At 43.9% G+C, this 21189-nt stretch overlaps 2 protein-coding genes across 4 annotated transcripts; one reads left to right on the plus strand and one right to left on the minus strand.

The window, feature by feature from the left end:
- Positions 1 to 824: 824 nt before the first annotated feature.
- LOC120062047 (insulin-like) lies at positions 825 to 3376 on the plus strand. Its single transcript, XM_039011851.1, has 2 exons — positions 825 to 1020; positions 3234 to 3376. Exons 1-2 carry the CDS (start codon positions 825 to 827, stop codon positions 3374 to 3376), a joined length of 339 nt encoding a protein of 112 aa, XP_038867779.1.
- A 162-nt stretch (positions 3377 to 3538) lies between these two features.
- On the minus strand, positions 3539 to 21001 carry LOC120062413 (hyaluronan mediated motility receptor-like). 3 transcript variants are annotated; one of them, XR_005478399.1, is made up of 21 exons: positions 20848 to 21001; positions 20342 to 20446; positions 18549 to 18634; positions 15685 to 15762; positions 15252 to 15440; positions 14822 to 14908; positions 12553 to 12664; positions 12202 to 12267; positions 12033 to 12106; positions 11345 to 11418; positions 10785 to 11152; positions 10247 to 10383; positions 9951 to 10165; positions 8156 to 8263; positions 7394 to 7606; positions 6576 to 7289; positions 6243 to 6309; positions 5867 to 6043; positions 5485 to 5623; positions 4509 to 4588; positions 3539 to 4118 (listed from the first exon to the last, which is right to left on the minus strand). XR_005478399.1 is itself a non-coding variant. In XM_039012378.1 (21 exons), exons 1-21 carry the CDS (start codon positions 20891 to 20893, stop codon positions 4575 to 4577), a joined length of 3027 nt encoding a protein of 1008 aa, XP_038868306.1. In that variant the 5' UTR covers positions 20894 to 21001; the 3' UTR covers positions 3539 to 4574. The 3 variants fall into 3 exon arrangements, 2 of the variants coding, with proteins under 2 accessions (XP_038868306.1, XP_038868305.1); XM_039012378.1 differs by having other exon boundaries at positions 3539 to 4588; positions 6576 to 6733; positions 6776 to 7289; XM_039012377.1 differs by having other exon boundaries at positions 3539 to 4588.
- Between the last annotated feature and the right edge of the window lie 188 nt (positions 21002 to 21189).

The following is a 21189-nucleotide window of genomic DNA, read 5'->3' on the forward strand; positions in this document are numbered from 1 at the left end:
GTATATGGCTGTGATACAGTGGTCTTTCTCTCCCTCCAGAACGTATATGGCTGTGATACAGTGGTCTTTCTCTCCCTCCAGAACTTATATGGCTGTGATACAGTGGTCTTTCTCTCCCTCCAGAACGTATATGGCTGTGGTAGTATGGTCTCTCTCCCTCCAGAACGTATATGGCTGTGGTAGTATGGTCTCTCTCCCTCCAGAACGTATATGGCTGTGGTAGTATGGTCTCTCTCTCCCTCCAGAACGTATATGGCTGTGATACAGTGGTCTCTCTCTCCCTCCAGAACGTATATGGCTGTGGTAGTATGGTCTCTCTCTCCCTCCAGAACGTATATGGCTGTGATACAGTGGTCTCTCTCTCCCTCCAGAATGTATATGGCTGTGATACAGTGGTCTCTCTCTCCCTCCAGAACGTATATGGCTGTGGTAGTATGGTCTCTCTCCCTGCAGAACGTATATGGCTGTGGTAGTATGGTCTCTCTCCCTCCAGAACGTATATGGCTGTGGTAGTATGGTCTCTCTCCCTCCAGAACGTATATGGCTGTGGTAGTATGGTCTCTCTCCCTCCAGAACGTATATGGCTGTGGTAGTATGGTCTCTCTCCCTCCAGAACGTATATGGCTGTGGTAGTATGGTCTCTCTCCCTCCAGAACGTATATGGCTGTGGTAGTATGGTCTCTCTCCCTCCAGAACGTATATGGCTGTGGTAGTATGGTCTCTCTCTCCCCCCAGAACGTATATGGCTGTGGTAGTATGGTCTCTCTCCCTCCAGAACGTATATGGCTGTGATACTGTGGTCTCTCTCTCCCTCCAGAACATATATGGCTGTGGTAGTATGGGTCCTGTCTGTTCTGTTACTGCTGGTCCTGTCTTCCCCGGGGGTCTGCTCAGCTCCCAGTGCCCAGCACCTGTGTGGCTCTCACCTGGTGGATGCCCTCTACCTGGTCTGTGGGGAACAAGGCTTCTTCTATAACCCCCACAGACCCCCCAGAGACCTACTGCTGCAACACCTCATAGGTGAGACTGAGAGCAAAGGGTGATTTGAAGGGTGGCACTATATTCAATATATTTTAAATATGTGATGCTCTTTTATTACAAGCTGACACATTTTCAAAGAGAGGGTATATTGTTAAAGGGATATTTCTGGTTTTTGGCAGTGAGAACCTTTATCTACTTCCTCAGAGTCTGATGAACTAGTGGATACCATTTATGTCTCTGTGTCCAGTATGAAGGAAGTTGGTTCGTTTCTCTAGAAAATGCTAAATAGTGTTGGCACAATAAGCGGGTATCTGCTAGCATAATTACCTGTAACGTTGAACAAGTCTGCAGTCCCCCTCCCCCCAACCCTCTTTATATTCAATTCAATTCAAATGGGCTTCATTGGCATGGGGAACATATGTTTACATTGTCAAAGCAAGTGAAATAGATAAAACTAAAGTGAAATAAACAATCAAAAAGGAACAGTTAACATGACACTTACAAGTTTCAAAGGAATAGACACATTGCAAATGTCATATTATGGCTATGTAGTGTTATAATGATGTGCAAATAGTTTATGTACAAAACAAATATGGGGTTGTATTTACAATGGTGTTTTCACTGGTTGCCCTTTTCTTGTGGCAAAACAAATCTTGCTGTTGTGATGGCACACTGTGGTATTTCACCCAGTAGATATGGGGGGGGGGGTTGTCAAAATTGGATTTGTTTTCAAATTCTTCGTGGGTCTGTGTAATCTGAGGGAAATATGTCTCTAATATGGTCATACATTTGGCAGGTTAGGAAGTGTAGCTCAGTTTCCACCTCATCTTTAGGAAGTACAGCTCAGTTTTTCCCTCATTTTTAGGAAGTACAGCTCAGTTTCCACCTCATTTGGTGGGCAGCGTGCACATAGCCTGTCTTCTCTTGAGAGACAGTTCTGCCTACCTCAACAGCAAGGCTATGCTCACTGAGTCTGTACATAGTCAAAGCTTTCCTTAAGTTTCTGCCACTGTGTACTTTCTGTTAAGGACCAAATAGCATTCCCATTTTCTTTGTTTTTTGGTAAATTCTTTCCAACGTGTCAAGTAATTATCTTTTTGTTTTTTCACATTTAGGTTAGGTCTAATTGTGTTTGTGAACAGAGCCCTAGGACCAGCTTGCTTAGGGGACTCCTCCAGGTTCATCTCTGTGTAGGTGATGGCTTTGTTATGGAAGGTTTGGGAATCACTTCTTTTTAGGTGGTTGTAGGTGTTCTTTTCTGGATTTTGATAATTAGCGGGTATCAGCCTAATTCTGCTCTGCATGCATTATTTGGTGTTTTATGTTGTACATAGGTGTTTTTGCAGAATTCTGCATGTAGTCCCATTTTGTGAATTCTTGGTTGGTGAGCAGACCCCCAGACCTCACAACCGTAAGGACAATGGACTCTATAACTGATTCAAGTACTTTTGATGGCATAGAAGGCCTTTCTTGCCTTGTCTCAGATTGTTCACAGCTTTGTGGAAGTTACCTGTGACGCTGATGTTTGGGCCGAGGTATTTATAGTTGTTTGTGTGCTTTAGGGCAACGGTGTCGAGATGGAATTTGTATTTGTGGTCCTGGCAACTGAACCTTTTTTGGAACACCATTATTTTAGTCTTACTGAGATGTACTGTCAGGGCCCAGGTGCGACAGAAGATCTGGGTGCTGCTGTAGGCCCGCCTTGGTTGAAGGACAGAAGCACATTAAATATTTGACTTCAGTCGGTCTCTCTCTTCCATCTGTGAAGAGGGTATGTTGAAGAGGGTATACCTTCTCTTGAAGTTTGTCATATACTGTAGCTATCCCTATTGATCTTTTGCTGAGACCGTTCCTAACTACCGACTTTGTGAGATATCACATTTTAAGAAGCTTTTGAATTCTCCAGATTCCTCATTATATTCTCTCCCAGAACATGATCTAAGTGGATCTCTCACCTCAGTTAAACCCCCTGCTCAAACATCCCATTGATATGTCTGAAGTTAACTTTACTTCAGCGGTAGGAAGCTGAGCTACACCTGTCAGATCTCTCCTCTGAAGGACGTGGAAAGCCTTAAACAAGACTAAACGGATTGTGAAGCTCCAATAACACACTCATTCAGTCTCTGTTAAACAGCCAACATTCTAAATGGTATTTTGAGTGAGTGGAGTTTGCTGATCTGCTTTCCTTCACATCTTTTGGGAACTCTCCCTCTCTCCCTCCCTCCCTCCATTTCTCACCCTCTACTTTAAAGGGTTCCTGTCTAAGAAGAGCAGACGGGGTTGGAGGGTGAAGCAGGAACGTCCATGGAAAGACCAGAAGGTGAAAAGAGGCATTGTGGAACAGTGCTGTCATATGCCATGTAGCTTCAGCCACCTGCAGAGCTACTGCGACTGACTGGAGTTTACTCATAGTCTACACTCGACTGACAAGAGCACAGACTAGCCTGGAGAGCTACTGGTGGAAGGACATGTCAATCTTGTATAAAACTAAATGTCAAAAAACGAAATGTTTAAAAAAAAATAAAACATGTGTATGACCAGTAACAGACTGTTGGTATGATGAAGACAGTGGGTCTTTATTCCAGTGTGGGAAGTTATGAAGGAAAGAGATACAGATCAAGGGGTAAAAAACAGTCAGGCAGAGTTTGATGTGATTGCAATCCTAGAATGCTCTCTACTGGCTACAGCGGAGTGTGGCTGTTGATGTCAGGAGACGAGCAGCATTTTGAGAATTGGGACATTGTAAATTCACATGGGCAGAAACCTCAAACGCACCCCATTAAACATGGGGAATATAAATATCTAACTGAATGCCTAAAATCAGAATATTAAAACATTTAAGATGGCTCAGCTCTAAATATATAGCTCTGACGAGCAGGTACGCTGGTTCACAGTAGTGTCTGATCAAACAAGTATAAGAGTTCATAGGTATGGGATGTTAACACAACTCATTTTTTTGTGAATGAACAGGCACATGTCAGGTAAGGGTAAGGTATAGCAGTACTGTCAACAGGCTTGTATGGGATGATCCCACTGGGACCCCTTATGGAAAACACACTCGATACATTTATTTAAAACAATCCTCCCGCTTCTCAGTGTGAAGGAAAAGAGATGGGGCTTTATTTACAAGAGTCAGTCTGTTGGAAGAAAGTAAAAAAGGTCAAACAGTGAAAAGAGAGAGAAGTTACATTCCCATCTTCTAGAAATAAGATGGGAATGTCTAATCAACCAAAAATGTTAATATGAATAGAGCTTAACATGTACAACACAACTATGTTATGTTGAAGAAAACAAAAAACATTTTGTGCTTAATATGAATGCTGTAGCAAAAGAATGACGAGCATGTTACATGCCGAAACTGACATAATTGCTCTATAGGATGTTAAAATAAAGGCCTTTGTTTCTCCTAAAACATATAGAGGGTTACAAACACCCCCACCCCCCTTACTGATTCATCAAGTAGCTTTTCAGAGCATTTGGTTTCAAATGACAATTAAATATTACACAAGACCATGCCATTCTCTTGCCTCAACAGGAGGTGTCCTGTTCACCCAGTTGGTGCTTTCTATGAGGGTCTGTCCATCGTCGAACTTTCAACAGCGGTTTCCTGAAAGAGACAGGATTAGAGTTAGTTGCAGCATTTTCCTTTGGGAAAATTTGTGACGGTCAAATGTCCGTACAGAGTTTTACCCAAATATACTATTTATCTACCGTATCCATACGTAATAAGTAACTCATATAAAAAGGCACCATGTCCATAAAATGTATATGTAACAAAATGTTTGTCCTCTGATGAGGGGCACATTTATCTTGTCCTCTGATGAGGGGCACATTTATCTTGTCCTCTGATGAGGGGCACATTTATGTTGTCCTCTGATGAGGGGCACATTTATTTTGTCCTCTGATGAGGGGCACATTTCAGGTTTAAAAAAAGCTTCTGAAGTTTGCAATTTCGACTCAAATTTCAGACATGATTTCCCCAAACATTTTTTATAATTTTTTTTATCAGCACCAACAAAAATGTCCATTAATTATAATCCACATTTCCTGTTGCTGTAGGATTATTTTCCTGCTATAGAAATCTAGCTCAAATTAAGACCCGACATCTGTAGCTGGCTATCTTGAAATGTTTAACATTGTAAAAGCTAGATATACCCGACGCAAACAGGCATTAGTGGACATTTGTCAGTTCTTGGGTAGATTAAGCTAGAAAAGGCATTCGTAAAATACATGAACACTTCTCCCATAAGCCAAAAACAGCTGTGTCTGTCACAGGTTGGGCCAAGTTGTTGTAAGTTCACTATGGGAGCATAAGATCAAGACAGGCAGAGTAGAGGTGATGCCATTGAAAGACAACCTGAACCAACTGCCATGCAGCCAATGTGAATGATATTCATCAAGATATTTTCTGTTAGACAATGTTCATGTGACGGTTTCTATGTCTTTAAAAATTGGCCAAATGCTGTCAATTACTCACCAAAAGAAACGGTGGTGTGTACTCACCCTGACTGAGAGGTGTGGCAGCAGGCTGCTCGTTCTCCTTGCTGTCCTGGTGGTTCAAGGCTTTGGTGGGGTCAACCCTGCGTTGTGGCTGGCCTCCCTTCTTCTGACGGGACGCCTGGGCACGCAGCTTAGACAGCTCCTACACAGACACACACTTTACAATCATGTCTGACTGTAGAACACCAAAAAGCTTTTACCAACACCCATCCCCTTCGTGGATTTAAAAGAAGTGGATATATGAAAACAATGGTGAAACTTCTGCTCCACAGTTTGGTGGTAACTAAAGTGTGTGTGTTGCTATAATCATATTTTGTTAACTCCAATCAATATAGCCCATGCTTATACAGTATTTAAATCTGTCAACCAGGTGGAGGCATCTGACCTGTTTGAGGGAGACGTTCTCATCTTTGAGCTTCACCACGTGTCTGATCTTCTGTTTCTGGTTCTGGTGGCCTAGCAGACGAGCGTAGGCATCCGCGAGCCGGGTCAGCTCCTCCTGGTTCGCCCCATTCTCGTTCAGTAGCGCGTCCCGCTCCGCAGCAAAACCATTCAGCTGCTCCTGCAGGGCCAGACCAACCGGAAGAAGAGATGGGGGAACATAGAATTTGAAACAGTAGAATGGGCTCTCCCCTGTTTAAGTCAATGACTACTCATATGTGGGAATATACATGACCATTGGCAGCAACACAGAAAACATCTGAGGAACTACATTTCCCATAATGCAGCAGTGGTGACCCCTTGCCTCTGCTGTGACTGACCTGGAAGGGCTTGACCTTAGCGTAGAGCTCCTCGTACTGTCTCCTCCAGTGTTCTGTCTCTGCATCACTGAGAGAGGAAAGGACAGAGTTGGAACAGTGTATTGAGACCCTATCCTTTGGTGTTATAATACCATTGTCTTCTACTTGATGATCTGGGCCCGTATTCATAAAGTCTCAGAGTAGGGTGCGGCTCCAGGCTCAGTTCCCCCCTGTCCATGCAATTTCATGTATTCATGCATCAAAGGGGAAATTGATCCAAGAACAGCACTCAGACAGTTCATGAATACAGGCCCTGATCTTCACAGCCCGTCAGTGATTCCTGGTTCTCCTCACCTCTTGTCCTGAGTTGCCACCAGCTGTCTCTGGAAGTCTCTTCTCTGTTCCTCCATCTCCCACTGGAGAGAAACCTTCTCCTTGACAGCTGGGTCCACCTGGCTCTGGAGAGAAACCTTCTCCTGGACAACTGGGTCCACCTGGTTCTGGAGAGAAACCTTCTCCTGGACAACTGGGTCCACCTGGTTCTGGAGAGAAACCTTCTCTTCCATCAGTTCTACCTGGCTCTGGAGACTCGCTCTCTGTTCTTCTGCCTTCATCAGTCGGTTGTGTATTAGTTCTACCTGGTCCTGAAGGCCCTGTTTGTCCATTTCAAACATCTCCACTACTGTTTTCAGATCATCCCTCTCTTTCTCTACCTCCTTCATGTGGTTCTCTAGACAGGGCAGGTCTTTCTTTACCTGATCCTCCATCTTCTCCAACTGGTTGTGAAGGCTCAGTTTCTCCTTCTGCACCTCTCCTACCAAGCACTGAAGAGCTAGCTTCTCCTCCTCTACCACCTCCACCAGTCTCTCTAGCCTCCCCACCTCCTCTGACATCCATTGCTTCAAGTCTCTCCTCTGCACCTCCCTCTCTCCTTTCTCCTGCTCCAGTAACCTTTGAACCTCCTCTTTCTCCATCCTCTCCTCCTGCAGCTGTCTCTGCACCTCCTCCTCAGCCCTCTTCATCTCCTCATCTCTCTGAGCTAGACGAGTCTGTGCCGCCAACAGCATTCTAGAAGGGGGGGGGGGGGGGGTGCGGGACCGAGAGAAGGGAGAGCGTCAGAGGTTGCACATTCAATCACCAGATATTGAGAAGAATCCTTATGATGAGCTCACCTTGCATACTCCGCTCTTGCTTTCTCCTGAGCCTGCTGGTCAGCTAGATGTTTCTCCTGCTCCTCCTCCATCTCCTCCCTCACTTTCTTCAACTCCACCTCCTTACGCTGATTCATTCTCTCCATCTCTTCTTTCATCTGCTTAGTCACCCTCTCCACCTCCTCTTCCAGCGCTCTACCCCTCTCCTCTGCTCCCTTCAGGGCCTGCCTGGAGCTGGTGGAACAAATTAAACATTTTGAAGTCTTAAAGCCGATTTATGCTTGATCCGAGGATGTGGTGTGGAGGCTCCGTACGGAGGGTGTGACAGATGCAGAGCCTCCGGATGCCAAATCAAGCTCCGTACAGCGATGCCATGCATCTCCCGCCAAATAAATTGCATTGCAGAGGGCTCCGTATATCTCCGCATTGGGGGTAGGTGGGGGCGGTACGTCCTGTATAAACACAAACTCACTTCCTCCTAGACAACAGCTCTTCTCCGCTCCACGAAGCGCAAGAAGTATGACTGCCCGAACTGTCATTAATGCTCTACTGACACTGCAGAATCCGATTGACCATAAATCAGCTTTTACAGAGCCATGACTGCTAATACTTTAACCCAAAGTTAAAGGGACAGTTCACTTAAAATGCAGTTTCAGATGTTTTCATCCATCAAAAGTTACCTTTAATGAAACAAGAATGAAAGTGGGTTTTTTTTCTTTGTGAAAGGAGAGTGAAAGAGTCCCTTTAAACACATTAGTATTGGACAACAGGTCAACTCCGTACCTCTCCAGTTCAGTGGCCAGGTCTCCTATCTTGCTGAGGGAGGTGGTGTGTTCCTCCTGCAGCCTCCTCATGGCAGCAGAGTGTACCTCCTGCACGTCACTGCTCCTCCTGGATGGAGACACAACACACAACGTTGAAAGGAACAGTTTGAGCAAAGGGGAGGTGCAGCATTCCTAATCACATAACAGGGCTCGACATCAACACTTGTCCGCTTTCCCGGGACAAGAAAAAAATAGATGTAATTGTCAGGCAAGCAGAATATAGATTTAAGTTGCCCGAATGGACAAGTAAAAAAATAAAAAATCTGAAATATACTCTGATTATTGGATCAGATTGACCTCCGGATGCAATATTTTAAGCAGTGTTCTTTCTCCCAATTTCTGTAGACTGCGTCAGAGTAGAATTGTATTGAATCCCCAGGGGCGCCGGTTGTCTTTTTCAATCCCCAGGGGCCGTTTGCACCAGCTGGTCGTAAGCCCTTCTATAAGCTAAGCTGAGGGGTGAATTCTATGCCTAGTAGGGAGCAGGCGTAGGGTGTTAGATTGGGACCATCATCATCATGACATGCATAGAAAAGAATAGCAATTTATATTTTCAAAAGCATGCAAGTCTCAGGTTCATATTTCCCAACCTCCGTAAGCTTTTGGAGTTGCATATGAGAGAGTTAACAGCTAATAGCATACACTTCATTTAGGCTACATTAGCAAGCTAAATGTTTCAGATCAGTGATACAGTACATAAGCATATCTTAGTTAGTTACCTTGCTTAGAACTAGCCTACCTTAGGCCTCCCGAGTGGTGCTGTGGTCTAAGGCACTGCATCGCAGTGCTAGAGGTGTCACTACAGACCCGGGTTTGATCCCAGGCTGTGTCGCAATCAGCTGAAACCAGGAGACCCATGAGGCAGCGCACAATTGGCCCAGCGTGGGTTAGGGGAGGGTTTGGCCGGCCGGGATGTCCTTGTCCCACTGCGCCCTTGTGATGGCCGGGTGCATGCAAGCTGACTTCAGTCGCCAAGTGTACAGTGTTTCCTCCGACACATTGGTGCGGCAGGTTTCCAGGTCACGCAAGCAGTGTGTCAAGAAGCAGTGCAGCTCAGCAGGGTGGTGTTTCGGAGGACGCACGACTCTCCACCGTCGCCTCTCCCGAGTCCATACGGGAGTTGCAGCAGTGGGACAAGACTAACTACCAGTTGGAAATCACCAAATTGTGGAGAAAAACAGGTCAAAAGTGAAGGAAAAAATGCTGCTGCAAAAAAATATGCTTTTTGATCGCTTATTAATTAAATAATGTGACTAATAAAAGACGTAAAAAGTATTTGGTTGTAATTTTTACGTTGCAATATTTTATTGGCTATGAAGCGTGGCCAACCATCCTCCAGGAGAGCCTTAAAGGGGCAGCGTTGTATTTTGAGACAGGCCTGAATATGCAAAGAAGCCAATAGACAGATTGAAGCCTACATTTGTCAGATATTCTATATTAATAACAATGGACTTTATTTTGCAAAGTGAGTCCTTGCTGAAATGATGTTGTGGACCTTTTGGAGGGGGGGGGGGGGGGGGGGCGACAAGTGACTCGAGCTTTCAGTCAAGCCCTGCATAATGAGTAACTATTTGGGATGCAAAATCGTTAATTCAGTTCAGTCTGCAGCTAAACTTGTAGCTAAACTCCATGGCAACTCCAGCCAACCAACTTCTCTTATTTGAAACACTATTTCAAACAATGTTAAAAACAAAGCCGACAAAGCGCATTTCATTCATGTTTTCAGTTCCGCGTTAAACCTCCAGACCCCTCACCTGTCTAGCAGTGCTCTGGTCTCAGTCAGCTCTCTCTCCAACTCTGTCTTCTCCTGTTGGAGACCCTGTAGGGCCTCCTCTCTCCGCTCGTCCTGCAACTCCAGAACCGACAGCTCTCCTAGAGCCTCCTCCAACTCATCCTCCAACTGTTTCCTCTCCTCCTCTGTCTCCTCCCTCAACCCCTCCAGCACCGAGGCCAGGGAGGCTGCATGCTCCTGGGGAGAACGAGAGGAGAGTCAGATGTAGGATTTTAATGGGTGCCATATTGGATTCAAGTCATCCCCAACACCACTAACCTTTTCCTGCTTCAGCTCCTCAGCCAGGGAGGCGTGTGTCTGCTCCAGCTGCTCCTGCACCTCCTTCTCACTCCTTCTGTTCTCCCGCAGGAGGCTCAGCTCTGCCTTCAGCTCCTCCACTCTCCCCTGGCTATTAACTAAAGACAGATACACAGACACTTGGTATAGAGCCCACACTGATAACAGCAACCTAGACACTTGGTATAGAGCCCACACTGATAACAGCAACCTAGACACTTGGTATAGAGCCCACACTGATAACAGCAACCTAGACACTTGGTATAGAGCCCACACTGATAACAGCAACCTAGACACTTGGTATAGAGCCCACACAGATAAGAGCAACCTAGAGACAATTCCCCAAAACCTGACCCTTCAGGAAAACTGGAAAAGGGTAAGATCTGAAATTCCTGATAAATCTGCTTAAGATAAATTCCCATTAGAGCCATTCTTTCAGATCTACAAGGAACCATCAAGAAGAGTCTAGTACTTTAGGGTATTTCAGTAATATAATTAGGGACTAGGATTGTTTGTGTACCTCTCTCCTCCTCCAGGACCTTGCACTTCTCTTCCAGGTGAGCTACTCTCTCATCCAGCTCCTCCCCTGTCCTCCTCAGCACCTCCCTCAGCCGCACTAGCTCCGCCTCTTGCTGCCGCACTGCACTCTGTGAGTCAGACACTTCCTGGTTGGCCCGCTGCATCTGCACCTCCATCTCTCCCAATGCCTTCTGGGAGGACATCAGCTCCGCCTCTCGCTGCTCCAGAAGCTTCTCCGTCTCCTGCAAAGCATCCCGGGAAGCCTGCAGGTCCTGCTGACCTTTTTCTGACTCCTCCTCCTTCTGACGGAGAGTGTTCTGAGAGTTTTCGAGATCCGCGGTGCACTTCTCAAGTTTCTGCTCAAGATGGCTGAGAGAAAAGGACAAGGTGTGAGATCAGGTGTTTTTGTTTAGCATGTCAACCAAGACAACTTGGAAACTGATGTCATCAATTTCAATGTAGACAGAAATATAGGAAGAGGTCAAGAGGACAGAAAAATTTACCTTGAATTTCAATGACTCTGAAAGAAGTTGTTCAGGGAGGACATATGCATTTGCTCACCCCAGTTTCTCCTGCTGAGACTCAGAGATGCTGTTCACCATCTCGGTCTTCCCATGAAGCTTCATACGCAGATCCTAAGGAGACACAACAGCATGTTATAACAGCCTCAATTAGAATTATTTTCTGTCTACGTTGAAAACCCGATGTAAGCATGATCATTGACCAGTCAAGTAGTTTCTCCATACACATTTCTTCCCTCAGTAAACAGTATGTTTAACAGGCTCCCGAGTGGCAAAGCATCTGTGTTATAGGCGTCACTACAGCCACTGGTTCGATCCGGGGCTGTATCACAACAGGCCGTGATGAGGAGTCCCATAGGGCAGCACACAATTGGCCCAGCGTCATCCGGGTTAGGGGAGGGTTTGGCCGTCATAGTAAAATAAGAATTTGTTCTTAACTGACTTGCATAGTTAAATAAAGGTTAAGTAAATGTTTTAAAATGTTAGTATTTCATCCCTTGTTCCCTCCCTCCACACAGCTCTAAGCATCAACCTCTACATCCTTCTATCCCTCCCTTAAGCTCTCCCCTCCCCTATAAATTGGAAACATTCCCTTTAATTGAGATTAGTTTTTTATTACCATTCCTCTCCCTTACCGAATGGTTTGTCCTGTCTGAACTAGTTTCGTTTGGCTTGCTTTGTGTGCGTCTCCTTACATGTTTCTTCCCTCAGTAACCAGTATATAGTACCTGGATGTGGTCGTTGGCTGTGTCCAGGTAACCCTGAAGAACATTGACCTCCTCTCTCAGCTCCTGGATCACAGCTGAGACACAGGGATACAGCACATGGTTAGAATCATGCCATCTAAAGGAGGAATTATACAGAGGATGGGAGAATGGACACAAACACACAACTTACCTTGCAGCGTATCCATATCATTCTCCAGCTCCTCGTTCTGGACTTTGGTGTCATGGTGGAGGTCCTCTGAAAAACAAAACATTTAAAAAAACGGTTACATTTTTTAAAAAAAAAAAAATGTTTAGTCCAACTAAGCCAGGTACTATATTAGGGGTAAGGAGTAAACCCAGGCTTATTTGACTATTTTAATGCATCTCTTAATTTTAAATTGTGTTCATCTTTCTCACCCTTCTTAGTTTAAAACTTTGAACAAGATTTTGTTGGTAAGAAATGTTCTGTATAAAAAACATTTCATTGATTGATAAGCACTAGGCAGGTTAACGATGTGGCAGTGAGGTCAGGTGGTCTCACCCAGGTCCTTGTTCCTCTCCCTCAGGGCGGTGAGTGTAGCTCTGGCTGCCTCCAGGTCTGTCTCCAGCAACTTCACCTGGCCCTCTGTACTGATCTGCAGGAAACTCAGCTCCTGATAGGACAACAACTGTCAGTCACTCAACCATCCATACTACACCTGCAGGAAACTCAGCTCCTGAACAAAAACACAATATCAGCACACACATTAATAATTTAGAGAGAAAGAGGTAAGGCAAACACAACTAGATAGACAGGATAGTAAATGGTGTGTAAACAGGGCCACTTTCAGTCACCAAACCTTGCAGATAGAAATGCCATGAATAGAGCCAACGTAGTAATTTATTTGACATATTAGTATGTTCTACACAGCATATTTCAATCTGAATATTTGAACACTTTGGGTAGTGCTGAACGTGTGTATGAACAAGAGGTCGACCGATTATGATTTTTCAACGCGGATACCGATTATTGGAGGACCAAAAAAAGCCGATACCGATTCATCGGACAATTTTTTGTATTTTATTTGCAATAATGACAATTACAACAATACTGAATGAACACTTATTTTAACTTAATATAATACATCAATAAAATCAATTTAGCCTCAAATAAATAATGAAACATGTTCAATTTGGTTTAAATAATGCAAAAACAAAGTGTTGGAGAAGAAAGTAAAAGTGCAATATGTGCCATGTAAAAAAAGCTAACGTTTAAGTTCCTTGCTCAGAACATGAGAACATATGAAAGCTGGTGGTTCCTTTTAACATGAGTCTTCAATATTCCCAGGTAAGAAGTTTTAGGTTGTAGTTATTATAGGAATATTTCTCTCTATACCATTTGTATTTCATATACCTTTGACTATTGGATGTTCTTATAGGCACTTTAGTATTGCCAGTGTAACTTCCGTTCCTCTCCTCGCCCCCTACCTGGGCTCGAACCAGGAACACATCGACAACAGCCACCCTCGAAGCATCGTTACCCATTGCTCCACAAAAGCCACGGCCCTTGCTGAGCAAGGGGAACAACTACTCCAAGTCTCAGAGCGAGTGACGTCACCGATTGAAACGCTATTAGCGCGCACCCCGCTAACTAGCTAGCCATTTCACATCGGTTACACCAGCCTAATCTCGGGAGTTGATAGGCTTGAAGTCATAAACAGCTCAATGCTTGAAGCATTGTGAAGAGCTGCTGGCAAACGCACAAAAGTGCTGTTTGAATGAATGCTTACGAGCCTGCTGCTGCCTACCATCGCTCAGTCAGACTGCTCTATCAAATATCAAATCATAAACATAATAACACACAGAAATACGAACCTTTGGTCATTGATATGGTCGAATCCGGAAACTATCATTTCGAAAACAAAACGTTTATTCTTTCAGTGAAATACGGAACCGTTCCGTATTTTATCTAACGGGTGGCAACCCTAAGTCTAAATATTGCTGTTACATTGTACAACCTTCAATGTTGTGTCATAATTATGTACAATTCTGGCAAATTAATTACGGTCTTTGTTAGGAATAAATGGACTTCACACAGTTCGCAACAAGCCAGGCGGCCCAAACTGCTGCATATACCCTGACTGCTTGCACGGAACGCGAGAGAAGTGACACAATTTCCCTAATTATAAGAAATTCATGTTAGCAGGCAATATTAACTAAATATGCAGGTTTGGAAATATATAAAAGAAAGACATTGATATTTACGGTTAGGTGCAACGACAGTGCAAAATCATCACCGGTTTGGCGAAGTAGGCTTTGATTCCATTAGAAATTAACAGGCACCGCATCGATTATATGCAACGCAGGACACGATAGATAAACTAGTAATATCATCAACCATGTGTAGTTAACTAGTGATTATGTGAAGATTGATTGTTTTTTATCAGTTTAATTCTAGCAGCAACTTACCTTGGCTTCTTGCTGCCCTCGCGTAACAGGTAGTCAGCCTGCCACGCAGGCTCCTCGTGGAGTGCAATGTAAGGCAGGTGGTTTGAGCGTTGGACTAGTAACCGGAAGGTTGCAAAAACGAATCCCTGAGCTGACAAGGTAAAAATCTGTCGTTCCGCCCCTGAACAAGGCAGTTAACCCACCGTTCCTAGGCCGTCATTGAAAATAAGAATGTGTTCTTAACCGACTTGCCTAGTTAAATAAAACACAAAAAACTGCCAAATCGGTGTCCAAAAATACAGATTTCCGATTGTTATGAAAACTTGAAAATCGGCACTAATTAATCGGCCATTCCGATTAATCGATCGACCTCTAGTTCATACCTGGTCATTGACGTCCAATTTGTTTCTGGCCTCCATCAGCTCCATAGACAGAGACTGGATCCTCTTCTTAGTGGTGTCTGCAGAAACCTGGTGGAACACAATCAGACATTTACAAAACAAGGTACAAAGAGAACATGTGAACATTTCTTATTGAACAAGTTGGTGGTAGTACCCGATAATAGTATTGTTTTGTCAACTAGACCCAGATTATACCTTTTTAACCCTGCAGTTAAAGACTTTTGCTTTAAGACCATTGGGCCGGTTTCCCAAGCACAGATTAAGCCTAGTCCAAGACTAAAAAGCATTCTTAAAAATGGAGATTCTCCATTGAAATAGCTTTTAATTTCAGCACTTGGCCAAATCTGTTAGTAAAGCAACCCATTGAGTTGAGCATACCAACATTTGACTCTACCATCAAACACCACACTACCTTGTTCTTGAGGAACTCGTTAGTCTTCTTGAGCTCAGCCAGCTGTCTCTCCAGGGTGGTGACGTTAGCTGCCAGACCAGTCTTCTCCCTGACCGCAGACAACAGCTTGGCCTCCACCTTCCTCAGCTCCTCCTCCAGGGTTACCAGGCGCCTGTCCTGCTCCCCGCGCTGCTGCACCAGGGCCCGGATCTACAGTAGCGAGGGAGGAGACAGGGAGGATCAGTGCATTAGATTGAAGGGAAAAAATAAAGCGTGCAGTAAGGTAGGTCAGAGCAGCTGTGATAACTGGAAAACCTTGTCCACATCCATGATAAATCTCGTCACTTTAATTTTCATTTAACTGGTAACACTGACAATGTATGTATGCTATTGGGACAGACAAGACAATATATATATTTTTTTCTCCTCAAACCAGTCTGTATAACTAGGCTACCTCTTTCTCCAGAAGTTTCTGCTGTTTCATCTGCATCGATAGGCCGCTCTTGTCTTTCTTTGACATGGACCCATCAACCTGGGTGAAGGAGGAATGGAAGAATGAATTGCAGAAGGCCATTACATTAAGGTTCAAGGGACAGTTCAGGATTTTGGCAATGAAAGCCTTCATTTATTTTCCCCCCAGAGTCAGATGAACTCATGATGGATACCATTTTTTTGCCAATGCATTCAGTTTGAAGGAAGCTGCCAACTAGAATTAGTGCAATTGCTAACTAGCGTTAGCACAATGACTCAGTCTACGGGAATAGCTTGTATGGGAAAAACTATCATACTAGGTGTTCCTGTAGAATTTCAGTCATTGAGCTAACACTAGTTAGCATTGGCTTCCTTCATTTATTTTTATTTCACCTTTATTTAACCAGGTAGGCTAGTTGAGAACATACTGGACAGACAAAATGGTTTACATGATGTTATCTGACTCTGGGGAAGTAGATAAAGGGCTCCATTGCCAAATCCTGAACTATCCCTTTAAAGCACCAGGGGTGAAACCATTAGTCGGATTCCGTTGCAAAACATTTTGCAACAGAAACTGTTTCCCCAAACAGAAAAACAAGAGTTTCTATTTGACAAATTCAGGTAGATCCCTCCCAGTTTCATTATTTTTGCTTCCATTTAGTTCCTAGAGTAAACTGTCAAATCTGACAAGGTTATCTTGATGATGTGGCTGTGCCAACCAGGGAGGATATGTTTATTATGTGAACACCAACTTACTAAAACGTACGTTTGAATGACACTGAGGGGCAGTGTTTTTACAGCTAATGCCGGTTTGCCTGAGGCTGATGCCGTGCAGGTGTACACATGCATATACACACACTCATTCAAATAAAAGCATACAAGAACACACACATAGTCGTGGCCAAAGGTTTGAGAATGACACAAATATTAATTTTCAAAGTCTGCTGCCTCAGTTTGTATGATGGCAATTTACATATAGTCCCAAAAAAACATTTCCACTGTATTTCAGCCCTGCCACAAAAGGACCAGCTGACATCATGTCAGTGATTCTCTCGTTAACACAGGTGTGAGTGCTGACGAGGACAAGGCTGGAGATCACTCTGTCATGCTGGCTGAGTTCAAATAACAGACTGGAAGCTTCAAAAGGAGGGTGGTGCTTGGAATCAGTTCTTCTTCCTCTGTTAATAATGGTTACCTGCAAGGAAATACGTGCCGTCATCATTGCTTTGCACAAAAAGGGCTTCACAGGCAAGGATATCGCTGCCAGTAAGATTGCACCTAAATCAACCATTTATCGGATCATCAAGAACTTCAACGAGAGCGGATCAATTGTTGTGAAGAAAGCTTCAGGGTGCCCAAGAAAGTATAGCAAGCGCCAGGAACGTCTCCTAAAGTTGATTCAGCTGCGGGATCGGGGCACCACCAGTACAGAGTTGCTCAGGAATGGCAGCCGGCAGGTGTGAGTGCATCTGCACGCACAGTGAGGCGAAGACTTTTGGAGGATGACCTGGTGTCAAGAAGGGCAGCAAAGAAGCCACTTCTCTCCAGGAAAAACATTAGGGACAGACTGATATTCTGCAAAAGGTACAGGGATTGGACTGCTGAGGACTGGGATAAAGTCATTTTCTCGGATGAATCCCCTTTCCGATTGTTTGGGGCATTCGGGAAAAAGCTTGTCCGGAGAAGACAAGGTGAGCGCTACCATCAGTTCTGTGTCATGCCAACAGTAAAGCATCATGAGGCCATTCATGTGTGGGGTTGCTTCTCAGCCAAGGGAGTGGGCTCACTCACAATTTTGCCTAAGAACACAGCCATGAATAAAGAATGGTACCAACACATTCTCCGAGAGCAACTTCTCCCAACCATCCAGGAACAGTATGACGAACAACGCCTTTTCCAGCATGATGGAGCACCTTGCCATAAGGCAAAAGTGATAACTAAGTGGCTCAGGGAACAAAACATCGATATTTTGGGTCCATGGCCAGGAAACTCCCCAGACCTTAATCCCATTGAGAACTTGTGGTCAATCCTCAAGAGGCGGGTGGACAAACAAAACCCCACAAATTCTGACAAACTACAAGCATTGATTATGCAAGAATGGGCTGCCATCAGTCAGGATGTGGCCCAGAAGTTAATTGACAGCATGCCAGGGCGGATTGCAGAGGTCTTGAAAAAGGGCCAACACCGCAAATATTGACTCTTTGCATCAACTTCATGTAAATTGTCAATGAAAGCCTTTGACACTTATGAAATGCTTGTAATTATACTTCAGTATTCCATAGTAACATCTGACAAAAATATCTAAAGACACTGAAGCAGCACTTTGTGAAAATTAATATTTGTGTCATTCTCAAAACTTTTGGCCACAACTGTACATGTAATAGTGCCAGACATGCAGACAAACATATACAGTTGGCATTGCTGTTATGATTTTAGTTGTCCTTGATGTCCTTTTTTTTTGCATTGTTGTTTGCTGTTTTCTTCTGTCTTTTTCTTTTTTCTCTTTAGTTCATTTTCTTGGTTGTTGGTGCATTGGGGGGTTCTTGGGGGTGGGGAATGGAATGAATTGTATATTTTTTTCTTCTTGGGGGGGGGGGGGGGGGGTCTTGAATGGTTGAGGGACAGCTATTGGGGAACTGTGGGGGGGTTTTGGGTTCACGCTTTTTGGCCTGGTGGGAGATCTGTCAACGTGCCCTTGAGCAGGACATTGACCCTGGATGCTTCTGTGTGTCGCTCTGAAGGGGAGTCTGTTGGATGACTGGTGTGGTGTAGTTGTTGAGCGGCTTCACTGCAAGTATATTGTATGTTTCGGATATTCAATAAAATAAAAAAGAAACACCAACTTACCAGGCCATCCACAGACATGGTCCTACGCACAGCCACAGGTGACATGGGCACATCTTTAGAAGGAGATGGTGGTGGGATGAAAGGAGCTGAATGGAGAGAAAATGGGAGTGGTGAAATTACAATGGTGTAGAAAGTAAAAACATCTAGGCTGTACACTACCGGTCAAAAGTTTTGGAACACCTACTCATTCAATGGTTTTTCTTTATTTTTACTATTTTCTATATTGTAGAATAATAGCGAAGACATCAAAACTATGAAATAACACAGAATCATGTAGAAACCAAAGAAGTGTTCAACAAATCAAAATATTTTTTATATTTGAGATTCTTCAAATAGCCACCCTTTGCCTTGATGACAGCTTCATACACTTGGCATTCTCTCAACCAGCTTCACCTGGAATACTTTTCCAACAGTCTTGAAGGAGTTCCCACATATGATGAACACTTGTTGGCTGCTTTTCCTTCACTCTGAGGTCCGACTCATCCCAAACCATCTCAATTAGGTTGAGGTCGGGCGATTGTGGAGGCCAGGTCATCTGAGGCAGCACTCCATCACTCTCCTTCTTGGTCAAATAGCCCTTAAACAGCCTGGAGGTGTGTTGGGTCATGTTCCTGCTGAAAAACAAATGACAGTCCCACTAAACGCAAACCAGATGGGATGGCGTATCGCTGCAGAATGCTGTGGTAACCATGCTGGTTAAGTGTGCCTTGAATTCTAAATAAATCAGACATTGTCACCAGGAAAGCACCCCCACACCATAACACCTCCTCCTCCATTCTTTATGATGTTAAACACACATGCAGAGATCATCCGTTCACCCACACTGCATCTCACAAAGACACGGCGGTTGGAGCCAAAAATCACAAATTTGGACTCCAGACCAGAGGACAAATTTCCACTGGTCTAATGTCCATTGCTCGTGTTTCTTGGCCCAAGAAGGTCTCTTCTTCTCATTGTCATTGCTTCCTTCTCATTGCTTCCTTTCCTGTAGCGGTCCTCATGAGACAGTTTCATCATAGCGCCTGATGGTTTTTGCAACTGCACTTGAAGAAACTTTCAAAGTTCTTGAAATGTAAGTATTGACTGACCTTTGTCTTAAAGTGATGATGGACTGTCATTCTCTTTGCTTATTTGAGCTGTTCTTGCCATAATATGGACTTGGTCTTTTACCAAATAGGGCTTTCTTCTGTATACCCCACTACCTTGTCACAACACAACTGATTGGCTCAAACGCATTAAGTAAAGAAATTACACAAATTAACTTTTAACAATGCACACCTGTTAACGGTCCCGTGTGGCTCAGTTGGTAGAGCATGGCACTTGCAACGCCAGGGTTGTGGGTTCAATTCCCACGGGGGGACCAGGATGAATATGTATGAACTTTCCAATTTGTAAGTCGCTCTGGATAAGAGCGTCTGCTAAATGACTTAAATGTTAAATGTTAATGTAAATGCATTCCAGGTGACTACCTCATGAAGCTGGTTGAGAGAATGCCAAGAGTGTACAAAGCTGTCAAGGCAAAAGGTGGCTATTTGAATTATCACAAATAGATAATATATTTTGATTTATTTAACACTTTTTTGGTTAGTACATGATTCCATGTGTTATTTCATTGTTCTGATGTCTTCATTATTATTCTACAATGTAGAAAATAGTAAAAATAAAGAAAACCCCTTGAATGAGGTGTTCTAAAACTTGACAGGTAGTGTAGATCTGTCAAAAGTTTGAAAGTTATTTGGTATGATAATTATTTTTTTAGAGACGAGCTTCAGTTGTCTGACAGTTAAACTCACCACCACTGGCCTTGAGCAGTTTGAAGCGCTCTGACCGGTGGAAAGAGGCAGGTCCCTTCACCTCTCCTGGTTTCAGCTCGTATGTGCCCGGTGCTGGGGCGCAGCCTGGACAAAACATGACGAAAACACAGGCAGCCCAATTCTCATGTTCTCAATTATTGTCAAAAGTGAGAGAAAAAAATATCAGAATTGGGCTGCCTGTGTAAAGACATTGGCCTGACTATCAACATAGGTATCCAATTAACGTTAATGTAATGGCATGTAACGTTAGCTACCGTAACCGACGTGGACTTGTTTTGCCCTTTGCTTGGTGGATTGGAGTAACGTTAGACATCCCTGCACTAGGTTTATGTTAACTAGATAGTTAGTAAACAATTGTATACAAAATATTGTTGGATAGCTACGTTAGCGCTAATCTAGCTAACGTTTTAGCTAGCTAACGTTATGGCCAAAGAAAGCAACGTTGGTTGGCTAGGTTTGCTCAGCTAAATCATTATTTAACTTACCGATATTTTCATTAAATCGTTTCACTGGAGCTCTTGAAAAAGACATGGCTTAAGTTTGGACGAAATAGTTCACTAGAAAATTAGTAGCTAGTTTAAAAGTTATAGCGACGCACGAAGAGTTCTAACGCACTGATTCAAATTCAAAACACCAGTATCAACACGTAAGGTGTCCCGCTGAAATTTCAAAACTAGCAACGTCATAACGTTGATAAAAGACGACAGGAATTTAACCAATCAGAGCAGAGGAAACGAGACTTCCGCCAGCGCCCACTGACTTCTGATACACACTGTGGCTATCTTCAAATGCATACAGAATTTTCAAGTTACAATGTACACGGTCAT

This window comes from Salvelinus namaycush, chromosome 17 (genome assembly GCF_016432855.1).
Source record: "Salvelinus namaycush isolate Seneca chromosome 17, SaNama_1.0, whole genome shotgun sequence".
Taxonomy (NCBI): domain Eukaryota; kingdom Metazoa; phylum Chordata; class Actinopteri; order Salmoniformes; family Salmonidae; genus Salvelinus; species Salvelinus namaycush.